General features: G+C 38.1%; 1 protein-coding gene and 1 long non-coding RNA gene across 2 annotated transcripts; both read right to left on the bottom strand.

The window, feature by feature from the left end:
- Nucleotides 1-314: 314 nt before the first annotated feature.
- Nucleotides 315-3,416, bottom strand: LOC133035712 (uncharacterized). Its single transcript, XR_009686838.1, has 3 exons — nucleotides 2,035-3,416; nucleotides 1,731-1,886; nucleotides 315-502 (listed from the first exon to the last, which is right to left on the bottom strand). It is a non-coding gene; the product is annotated as an uncharacterized LOC133035712 (long non-coding RNA).
- A 4,153-nt stretch (nucleotides 3,417-7,569) lies between these two features.
- Nucleotides 7,570-8,687, bottom strand: LOC133036026 (uncharacterized). Its single transcript, XM_061112495.1, has 2 exons — nucleotides 8,126-8,687; nucleotides 7,570-8,039 (listed from the first exon to the last, which is right to left on the bottom strand). Exons 1-2 carry the CDS (start codon nucleotides 8,685-8,687, stop codon nucleotides 7,570-7,572), a joined length of 1,032 nt encoding a protein of 343 aa, XP_060968478.1.
- Between the last annotated feature and the right edge of the window lie 3,409 nt (nucleotides 8,688-12,096).

Below are 12,096 nucleotides of genomic sequence, written 5' to 3' on the forward strand. Positions count from 1 at the left end.
CTCCTCACTACCCAATGAACTAAAATCATAGAGTAAAACATAAATGGGAAAACATATAGATTAGAGTAAAACACAAATAATGAACTAAAAACATAATCAATTCCAGCAAACTTACAAGATTACAAAGACAAAATAAAAGATTTGGGCTAAATTCATAATTAATTTCCATCCAAATCAAAACTTACAAAAATACACTAATATTACAAAACTCTTTCTTTTTGTTTTTTAATCAATGTGTCTGAACATTATCAATGTATTGATAAGTGTCCTTTTTTTTTATCTTTCTAATGGGCAAAAATAAAGAGACACATATATATGATAACAAATAAAGAAAAAAGTTGAAGTCTTTAGTAAAACACAAATAACAAACTAAATTTATTATCCACTTCCAACAAATACAGAAACTAAATTGGGGGATTTCAATAAAACACAAAATGATAAACTATAAGTTTATTCTGAACTTAGTAATAAAACACCAATAACAAACTAAATTTATTATCTACTGAAATTCCGTATTTTAATATTCCCAGTTTGATTATTTAATTAAGTGATTAATTAAATGCGGAATAATGAAACTGGTACTGAAAACAGTTTTTCCATAGTTACAGAAAACAACTCTGTAACTCCAGAGAAACCCAGAAAAACAAACAGTGCATAAAAGTAAAAACACACAAGATTTTTGTACGTGGTTTCAACAATCCTTTCAGATTATTACTAGTCCACGGGGCCACGCCCAGGGATAAGATTCATTAGATCGGCATCAAAAATACAAAGTAATTGACTTATGCATAAATAGACTCCCTCTTATTGTATGCCACAAGCTTGATGTATTCCACCTACTAACCGAATCTTAATAAAACTCCAAGAGCTCGAACTCCCTTCGATCACCTTGAAGAGTGCTTGAATCCTCCCGATTGAAGGCTTAAAGGCTATCTCCCGAAAGCCTATACAACCATCTCCCGAAGGTTGTGTGCTTGTATCATCCCGATGCAAGACTTCAAAAGCAATCTCCCGAAAGCTTGTAAAACCCTTCTCCCGAAGGTGTGCTTGTATCCTCCCGATGCAAGACTTCAAAAGCAATCTCCCGAAAGCTTGTAAATACCCTTCTCCCGAAGGTGCACTGATGTTCTTCTTCATTGTAGACTTGAATACAGACTCAAGACAATACAAACAACAAATAAACAGAGTAAGAGTAGAACAACTCTTCTCTACATAACAAAGACACTCTTTCCTAAAGATTTGAAAGTGAATGAAAGAGATAACAAAACCTAGCAGCTATAAGATGTATTTATAATGAATATACATCTCATAGACAGCTTACATTCGGTCTGAACAAGACCTCAACGCACTAGAAACTTCCCTAAAATAATTCTTCAATCAGTCCAGGAATTTCCGTTTCTGTACCTACAGAATCGTGGGCAGTAAATACAACTTTCCTTTTATAGAAAAGGAAAGTTTAGCTCCGGTTTTCTCTTCAAGAAACCTGATCTAAGAAAATGGGAAACTCAACACAAGATCAGATTAACAGCTGGTTAGAAAAGAATAAATGTGTAATCAAAACTTACCATATTTACCTCAATTTCCATAAATAGGAAAGCTAGACAACTTTCCTTACAAGTTTAGATATACACAAATAGGAAACCATATTAAAGTACACCAGCCGAAATTATACAAAGAATAATTAAATATTTTTGTCAATTAAATATGCCAAAAATAGAATTAACATCTACTTCCAACAACTACAGAGACTAAATTAGGGCATTTCAATAAAACACAAAATGATAAACTGTAACTCCATTCTTAACTTCGTAGCACAGAAACGTGAAACAAGGCACAACTCCAGTAAAATCTGCAATGTGTTCTTGAACATTAGGAGGATTGAATACCTACAGAAACTAAGTAATGAACCACCTCAAATTAATAATTAGAAAATCAAAGTGTTTCCATGAAAAAATGTAAGAAGATACCCAAACTATTTTTAAAAAAAAATTAAAAAAAAAGTAACAAAGAAATAAAGAGGTTAGAAATCAATACCTTATGTAGTAATCTTCAGACTTAAATCGACTTCCTCTTAAAGTTGTTGGCCTACATTGATGATCCTACACCCTCAATAAGAAGATGAAGTGAGCCAGCTTAGATTTAAGAAGAAGAAGCGCAAAGGGAAAAGAAGAAGTAAGCCCTAAATTAACGAAAAAGAAGCACAATAATTTAGGTTTGGTAGGGTGAATAAATAAGAAGGGAAGAGGTGGCTTGATTCTAGATAAGTGTATTTATGAGAGAACTTTTAAATATGTAAGAGGTGGTAGCGTGAATGAATAGAAAAAGTAAAAGCTGACTTGGTTTTTTGTAACGCCCTTACTTACGTAAAATAAGATGCCATAAATAAACTGGCATTAAGATACTAATGTTGCCTTTATTAAAAAAAAAATAACAATTTTCAAAACATGGGTACCCAGTTGAAAATAAAGTATTACTACTTAGGTAAAAGTAATAGAAAATTTAAACGACAACATCCTCGATAAGTTTAATAAATTTTTTTAAAAAAAGACTTTCAGCGGAAGATGGCCAAGACCACACGCAGTTACATGATCACACGAGATACACCCCATGTTGCCCAGACTCAACTTGTCACCGAAAGCTTACAGGCTTACTTATCTGCACATAGGGGGTAAATAAGGGGTGAGCTGCAAAGCCCAGTAAGGAAAAACAAAATACTATGTACCAGCATTCACACATCATAGCACAAACATATACATCAAACATACAACAAACTAATCATAAGTATAAATAGAGGCAACCACACAAATACTGAAATACCACACATTCACACTCCAGCTTCCATACAAATCTGGAGTGTCTTACGTTCTTAACCAGAAAGCAGTACCAATAACCAGTGCACCCTTACGTACACTGCCTCACTTACCACATCACCATACATGTGTGGTTTCCAACCACTTCCAAGTACCTGGAACATAATTAAACAGCCATATACAATCCATCGACAAAACAGTATTTCACCGAAACCATCACATTCCACAGTTTCAATACAATTTATTCAAGCAGTCATACTAGGTACTCAAACCATATAAAAAGCAAGTATAAAGTATAATTATTTTTTCTTACCTCAACTCCGCTGTAATTAACTCCTACAATACCTTCTAGGCCCTATAACAATTAGTGAAACCCTTAGTCCACCGATAAACTCAATATATTTATTACTCTTACTGTATAGCAAGTTTAGCTTAGAATTTGACTCATAAAACGTTTGAATTAGAAGTCCTACTGTTCACAAAGTTTTTAGTTAATCAAAAGACCTTTCTAACGGTATAAAGATCATCAAAATTGGAGTTATAACCTAGGAGTTATGCATGTTTTCTCAAAACAGTTTCTTTAAAATCCTGAATCATGCCGATTTCTGAATACCTCCCAAAATAAAATTTTTTAAAATAGTTACATCTCGATCTAGACAATACTTCCTTCATAAAAAATATAGCTATTTTTGTAAGCTTTAAAACGACATAAAGATCTTTTAAAATGGATCAAAAGTGAGAGAGATATTGAATTTTTACTGACGACACTTTTTCTGAAACAAAACTTAAAACGAAATATCCTAACTGAGTAAAGATACTAACTTTTGACTGGTAAGAACTCCGAATTAGGGAAAGGTTTCTTCAAAGAAAATATAGATTATTGAATTATCGTTCTAACAGTGCAAGAATCACTGGAAAATAATAGATATCGAGAGAGATATCACACTTTTACTTAGGCAATATCGGAAGGAAATTTAAAAAAAAAAAACTATAATTCGACAGTCAGTGTAAAACATGAATTTTTTGACATCTAAATAATCAGAATTAGGGAAGAATTTCTTCATAAAAAATGTAGAAAATTAAATTATCTTTAAAACAGTACCTAGATCACTGAAAACGGATATACGAGAAGAGAGATATGGTAGTTTTATGAAAGCCTATTTCTTTGAAAACGAAAATAAAAACAACTACGAATTTTACCTGAAGATTTCGAAGACACGGAACGATGATCGGTTGATTGCTGACCCTGAAGCTCTTAAGATTAAAACAATTGATTTGGTGCAATATAGAGGATAAAAAAAATTGAGAGATGGTGAGAATAAAGGAATACGATACTATCTGGCTGCTAGGGTTCTAGAGTATATACGTATATAACATATCGTATAATAGGTTTAAATTTAAAAATAAAAATCTAACTAATCAGATAAAATTATGCTGATTTAAATTTAAATTTTAAATTTTAAACTAACTAATCTAATGCTTCACTATTTATTTATCTCACTATTTAATATATATATCATTTTTTTTTTCTTTTTCCCACCCACTACATACGCACAGCAACAACAACAAAAAAAAAAAGATATTATTAATAATGATGATGATGATGATAATAATAATAATAATAATAATAATAATAATAATACCAATATAATTGTATCACACTTAATATACCAAATACCAATATATGTATATAAACTGGATATTACATTCTACCCTCCTTAAAGGAAATTTCGTCCTCGAAATTAGACTTACCAAAAAGTTCGGGGTACTGTTCTTTCATGTCTCCCTCCATTTCCCACGTTGCCTCCCTTTCTGAACGGTTGCTCCAGAGAACTTTTACTAGAGGGATACTTTTGGACCTTAACTCCTTCGTTCCTCTCTCTATAATGCGAACTGGTCGCACTTCATAACTCAAGTCCTGCTTTAGCTCCATTCTTTCATAGTTTAGCACGTGTGATGGATCCGACACGTATTTTTGTAGCATAGAAATATGGAACACATTATGCATCTCAGCTAATACTGGTGGCAATGCCAGTCGATAAGCTACCTGTCCCACTCTGTCCAATATCTCCAAAGGACCTATAAATCTTGGACTTAGCTTTCCTCGATTTCTAAAACGCATAACCCCTTTCATAGGTGACACTCGAAGGAACACTTTATCACCCACTGCAAATTCCACATTCCGTCTCTTTGCGTTGGCATAACTTTTCTGGAGGCTTTGTGCAGTTGCCATTCTATTTCGAATCTTTTCTACTGCTTCAGTGGCCTCTCTTACTAGGTCTAGGCCTAAGTATCGCTTTTTGCCAACCTCATCCCTGTGTAGTGGTGATCGACACTTCCTCCCATACAACATTTCATAGGGTGCCATCCCTATTGTGGATTGATAGCTATTGTTGTACGAGAACTCCATTAGTGGTAAATAGTTACTCCAGTTACCTGGGAAATCCAACACACAAGCTCGTAGCATGTCTTCTAGTATTTGAATAGTTCGTTCTGATTGTCCATCAGTTTGAGGATGGAATGCTGTACTCAACCTCAGTTTTGTGCCCAAAGCGCTTTGCACACTTTCCCAAAACTTAGAGGTAAAAACTGAACCTCTATCAGATACAATGGTCGTTGGGACTCCGTGTAGCCTTACAATTTCTTTACATACAGTTCAGCATATTGTTCGGCGTTGTAGTTAGTGGGCACAGGCAGAAAATGTGCTGATTTAGTGAGTCTGTCAATAATCACCCAGACAGAATCCTGTTGTTTGCTATTCTTCGGTAACCCTGTCACAAAATCCATAGCAATATCTTCCCATTTCCACTCAAGAATATCAAGAGATTGGAACAACCCTGCAGGTCTCTGGTGTTTGGCCTTAACTTGCTGGCAGGTAAGGCATTTTGCTACAAATTCTGCTATATCATTTTTCATACCCGGCCACCAATACCTACCTTTCAGATCATTGTACATTTTGGTTGATCCTGGGTGTAAAGAATAGGGTGTAGTGTGCGCCTCTTGTAAGATTTTTGATTGCAACTCCGCTTTATTAGGTACACACACCCTTGCCTTGTATAGTAGAATACCATCTTCATTAACTGAGAAGTCCCCGGCTTTCCCATTTTGTAGTTCGACCCGCTTCTTGATTAAAAACTCATCTTGGGCTTGTTCTTCTTTGATATTCTCTAATAAATTTGATTCAATTGTGAGGTTAGCTAGCTTTCCTGTTACTAACTCTATTCCAGATCTCTCGATTTCCTGTTGCAACGACACTTTTAATGCCCTTAACATTGATAAGCTTGCATAGTTGCATCTGCTAAGTGCATCTGCCACTACATTAGCCTTTCCAGGATGGTACAGTATCTCACAATCGTAATCTTTTACCAGTTCCAACCACCGCCTCTGTCTCATGTTGAGCTCTTTCTGCGTAAAGAAGTATTTTAGGCTTTTGTGATCTGTGTATATTTCACACTTCTCTCCATAGAGGTAGTGCCTCCAGATTTTCAATGCAAAGACCACTGCTGCCAACTCTAAGTCATGAGTTGGGTACCTTGTCTCATACTCCTTTAGCTGCCTAGAGGCATAGGCTACCACCTTCTCATTCTGCATCAACACACAGCCGAGCCCTTGCTTTGATGCGTCGTAATATACTACAAATTTGTCTTTGTTAGTTGGAACACACAGGACGAGTGCTGTTATGAGTTTATCTTTCAATGTCTGAAAGCTTTCATCACATTTATCTGTCCATGCAAATTTTTGTTGCTTTCGAGTCAGATTCGTCAATGGTGTGGCTATTTTTGAGAACCCTTCAACGAATCTCCTATAATATCCAGCTAGTCCGAGGAAACTCCGAACCTCACTTGCGGTTTTTGGTTTTGGCCAGCTCTTCATTGCTTCAATTTTCGCAGGGTCCACCTCTACCCCATCTTTGGACACTATATGGCCTAGAAATGCCACTTTCTCCAACCAGAACTCACACTTTTTGAATTTGGCGTACAATTGGTGCTCTTTGAGTCTGTTTAGAGTTAGCCTTAAGTGCTCCTCGTGCTCTTCCATTGTCCTTGAATAAATGAGTATGTCATCAATGAATACCACCACAAACTTGTCAAGATATTCCTTGAATACTCTATTCATTAAATCTATGAAGGCTGCTGGGGCATTGGTTAACCCAAATGACATCACTAGAAATTCATAATGCCTATATCGTGCTCGAAATGCTGTCTTTGCTATATCTTCCTCTCAGACTTTCAATTGGTGGTACCCAGATCTCAAGTCGATCTTTGAGAAGACGATCGCCCCTTGTAACTGATCAAACAAATCATCGATGCGAGGCAAGGGATACTTGTTCTTTATAGTCACTTTGTTCAGCTCTCGATAGTCTATACACATGTGCATACTACCGTCCTTCTTCTTGACGAACAACACTGGCGCACCCCAAGGTGAGTAACTTGGTCTAATGAACCCCTTGTCTAAAAGATCTTGTAGTGGAGCCTTCAATTCCTTTAATTCATTGGGAGCCATGCGGTATGGAGCCCTCGAGATTGGTGCTGTGCCTGGCGCTAACTCAATCACAAATTATATCTCTCTATCTGGGGGTAGCCCTGGTAGGTCTTCCGGAAAAACTTCTTGGAATTCACATACTTGTGGACATTCTCTGGCTTGAGGGTGGTTTCTCTTGACTTGTCTACTATGCTGGCCAAGTATGCTTGACATCCCGCACGTATCATCCTTTGTGCCTTCAGGGCTGTAACTAGCGGTAAGCTTGACTTGACTTTGATTATATGAATGCCTCTCCAGATTCAGGGGTGAAAGTCATTGTCCTCTTTCGGCAGTCTATTGTTGCTCCATGTCGTGATAGCCAATCCATACCCAAGATAAGATCGTAATCCCTCATCTCCAGCTCTATCAGATCTCCACTAAGTTCCTTGTCTGCAATCCTTATTGGCGCATCCCGCACTCCTCTAGATGATATCATAACCTCGCCCGAGGGCAACTCCATCATGAACTTATAACTAAAGTTTACATACGGTAGTTCTAACTTATCTATCATCTTTAAAGCAATAAATGAGTGCGTAGCTCCAGAACAAAATAAAACAGTACATAGTTTTCCAGAGATAGAAATCTGACCTGCAACCACAGTGTTACTAGTCTCAGCCTCCCCTCTGGTTAGTGCAAATACTCGAGCTGGGACAAGTTTGTCATCCTTGAGTTGATCACCCTTTTGCGGACAGTCCTTCTTATAGTGGCCTGGTTGCCCACACTTGTAACAAGTCTTGCCTTTCAGTCGACATTCTCCCGGATGCTTACGACCACATGTTGGGCATAGGGGGTACATGGCTTCTTCCCTTTGTAGTTATTGGACCCTATCTTGTTTCCCTTGTCGACTTCGTTGTGTTGGTTACTTGGCAGTTTCCTTTTGTTATCACCACCTCCATTACTGGCCTTTCTGGCCTCCCACCTAGCTGTATTATCTTTTTGTATACGACTTTCACACAACTCAGCTTCTAGGGCCTTTTCCAGTACCTCAGCATACGTGGTTGCCCTTACTCCAGACATCGCTATGTCCCGACTTATTTGGGAGTCGAGCCTTTCAGTAAAGCGATGAATCCTCAGAAACTCAGTAGGAACCAAATCCGTGGCAAACTTTGCTAATCTGTCAAATTGGCGAGCATACTCTGTAACTGTAGACTTACCCTGCCTCAGGTTTATGAACTCATTAACTCTAGCTGAGCGTATTGCTTCACTGTAGTATTCTTTGTTAAAAACTTGTACAAAGTCAGCCCAGGTCATTGCGGCCACATCCCGTGTTTTGTTAATAATGTCCCACCAGATGCGGGCATCCTTTTTCAATAAACTAGCAGCACAAGCTACACTATCTCCGTTATCGAGCCGCATGTACTCAACAATACCTTCCACTGTTCTTAACCATTCCTCAGCTTCCATTGGATCTGAGCCCCCTTAAAATTTGGTGGGTGTTGCTTGCGGAACCTTTCATATATTGGTTCCCATCGACCCTCCAGCACAGGCATGTATTGCACCGGCAAAAATCGATGTTGTCCTTGATTGGATTGTTCCTGACGGTTGTGAGGCTCTTCATCTCGCTTCCTAATTTCTTCCCTGAGACGAGCAACTTCTTGCGCCAAATCTTCTTGTTGTGGTGGCACCACTACAGGGGCGTTTTGGTGTTCTTGACCAACTACCCCAGCAGGGACTTCGTGGTTGCCCCCACCTTGACCTGGTTGTTGTCCATTTACAGGGGCATTTTGATTCTCCTGCATCACCTATAATGACCGCTCTAGTAATTTGGATTAGTAAGGGCAATTAGCACTAATTTTTATTATTTTATTATTATTTTTGAATTAATTTAATTATGGACCCCAATATTTAGAAATAAATATTAGAGTTATAATTTCTCAATTCCGGAGATTTTATTAAACTCTAGGGGTATTATTTAGTTTATATGTGTAATACATTATTTTTGTAATTTTTGCTCGGCGACAACGGAAAATGCGATGGATGGCTAGATTGATCACATGGGTAAGTTTAGAACCTTATTTCATAGTGGGAAATATTTTAGAGAAAATAAATTATCAGGATTGGGTTAAGGAAATTGACCATTTTACCCCTAGCTTTTGAAAATACCTAAGTTTGATGTAAAGGGCATTTTAGTCTTTTATGGGGGGATTAGGTGGCTAATTTTACGAATGACACCTAGTCATTTTTGGGCAGCAAGGATTTAATTAAATCCATTTTCCAAGTTAAAAAAGTCTTAAATAAAAAAAAAGAAAGAAAAGAAATTGGAAAATTAGAAAATTGGTGAGACGCTCTTTCTTCTCTCTCTCTCTCTTCGAAGGCAGCAAGAACAAGGGAAGGGGCTGGGATTTTTCTGTGTTTTCAGCCATAGATTCAAGGGGAATCAACCTAAGGTAAGCTATAATGAAACTCTTCTTTAGTTTTCAAGTTTTAAGTTTAGGTTGAATATGTGAAATTGAATTTCAGGGGCTGTTAGGGTTAGAAATGATTAGGGTTCGAATTTTATAGTGTATTTGAGTTAAATTAGGTTCCTAGCAGCTGGTTTTAATGCTTGGTGTTAGTTCTAAGCAAGCTTGAGTTTTGAAACTCAAGCTTTGAGCTTTAATCGCAATTTGAATTACAATGGTTTGTTCTGTGAAATACTGCCTGGATTTTATTGTTTATGCATTGAATAGGTGCTCTGGAAGGTTTCATGGCAATTGGTGGAAGATTGAGCAACAAATGAAAAGTTTGGGGAATACTGGTGCAAACCGGCTAGCCGGTTCGCAGTGCCACAAAAACCGGCTAGCCGGTTTTAGCAGGGTTCCCTGGGCCTTTCATTTTCTCAATTCTTGCCATTTCGATGCCTCGGTTGGGTGTTTCCCCATTTCCAGAGTTAGAATAACCTATTAAGAGTATAACAGAACCTAGGGTTTTGGTTTTGGGTTTCCCGGGATTAGGGTTTTAATCATGTGACTTACCCAGTTTCAATATGTGATTAGGGCATCCATCTAGCACGAGAATTCCGTTCAAGTCGGCCAGCACACTTGAATTCGGAAAACAGGTAAGAACTGTGTATAATGTATGATGTGATTATCTGAATGTGTGTGTGTGTTAATATGTATACATGCTTATTTGTTGTGATTCATACACTACCAACACCTGTACGGTTGTGGTACGAAGTGCATTGGTAAGGTGTATGATGTTTGGAAGTACGTCATAGTGTTACCAACACTTGCACGGGAAGGTACAAGGTGTCTGTGGTACAACACTAGATAGTACTCAAGGTGCGGTCATACCCTACCTACACTAATACGAAGGTATACTGAGTGCATGTGGTACATGGTACATGGTCGTATCCTAGTTAGAACGTTCATACTCATCTGTTAAGCTCTGTAAATAGGTGTATGGGCGCCTATTTATAGGTCGGAAATTATATGATATATTATATGCATTTCTTACTGAGTCTGTTGACTCACAGTTTCTGCTTCCATGTGTAGGTAAAGGAAAGGCTAAGGCTGAACAGGAATGAACCTGAGCTCGGGTGAGATTGTACATGTCAAGCAGCGCGACCTGGAGTGTTCAGTCTCGGGACCTCTGGGAGTTATATCTTGAAAGTCGCTGTGCGACCTGTAAATCTGTGTATTTTGGAATGTATATTTTGAAAAGTAAATTTTATAAAGTTTAAAAACGGGATCCCGGCACTTGTAAATATTTTATTAAATTACAAAGTTTAGTATTTAATGCAAAAGTTTTAATTTGACATGTTTTTCGAGAAATTTCTTTGATTAGCAAAGATTGCACAATAATTGAAAAAGCACTGTAGCGTGCCTTAGCATTAGGGCGTTACAATTTTGGTATCAGAGCCGCCAGGTTTGTCTACCGAAGTCTGCTATGACATGTACAATCTTCATCAGAGAAAGCTCGGTTCACGGTTCAGTAAGCCTGTACTTGTTTAGTACTTTAAATAAATGTGAATGTGAAAGCATGTTAGGAAGCATATTAGATTTAAATTAAATATATTTCTTTAAAAAAAAAAAGTGTGTTGCCTTTAAGTCTTTAAGAGCAGTGTTAAATTTGATCGCTGTCTAACTTGCCTGACTTATGGATTCGCAGGCTAAGTCCTATTAAATGGACGCCACGCGAAATACAAGAAGTCAGGGTGATATGGTTGAGACCGGAGGCGGTCAGAGGAATCCCAAAAATCCTCGTGGTCGCGGCCGTGGCCGTGGCAGAGCTCAGGGTGGTCGCCCTGTAAATCCACCTCAAGCCCCTCCTGATTGGGAGCAAAGATTTGCGGAGATGCAAGATAGAATCCGCCAACAAGATGAAGAGATCCAAAGACTGAGGCAGCAGGGTCCTCCTGCCGTGCCTCCTCAAGTGGTTAAGGCCGTTGCAGTTCCTGCGGTGCCAGCAGAACAACCTGTTGTTGGCAACCGTATGGAGCCGTTGTATGAAAGATTCTGGAAACAGGCACCTCCAGTATTTCTGGGAGGTCCTGATGTGATGAGGCCGAGTAGTGGCTTTCAGTGATTGATCGCATCCTTAATTTTATGGGAGTGGTTGGTAATGACCGAGTGACCTGCGCCACTTTCCAGTTTCAAGAAGACGCTCTCGTGTGGTGGGAGTTGATAACCCTCACTCGGGACGTTACAGTGATGACCTGGGAAGAATTCAAGGAGTTGTTTAACTCCAAGTATTACAACGAAGCAGTCCGCAGTGCAAAGCGGAAAGAGTTCACCGAATTGGTTCAAACTGAGGGAATGTCGGTTACTGAATATACGACAAAGTT

This window comes from Cannabis sativa, chromosome 3 (genome assembly GCF_029168945.1).
Source record: "Cannabis sativa cultivar Pink pepper isolate KNU-18-1 chromosome 3, ASM2916894v1, whole genome shotgun sequence".
NCBI classification, from domain to species: Eukaryota; Viridiplantae; Streptophyta; class Magnoliopsida; order Rosales; family Cannabaceae; genus Cannabis; species Cannabis sativa.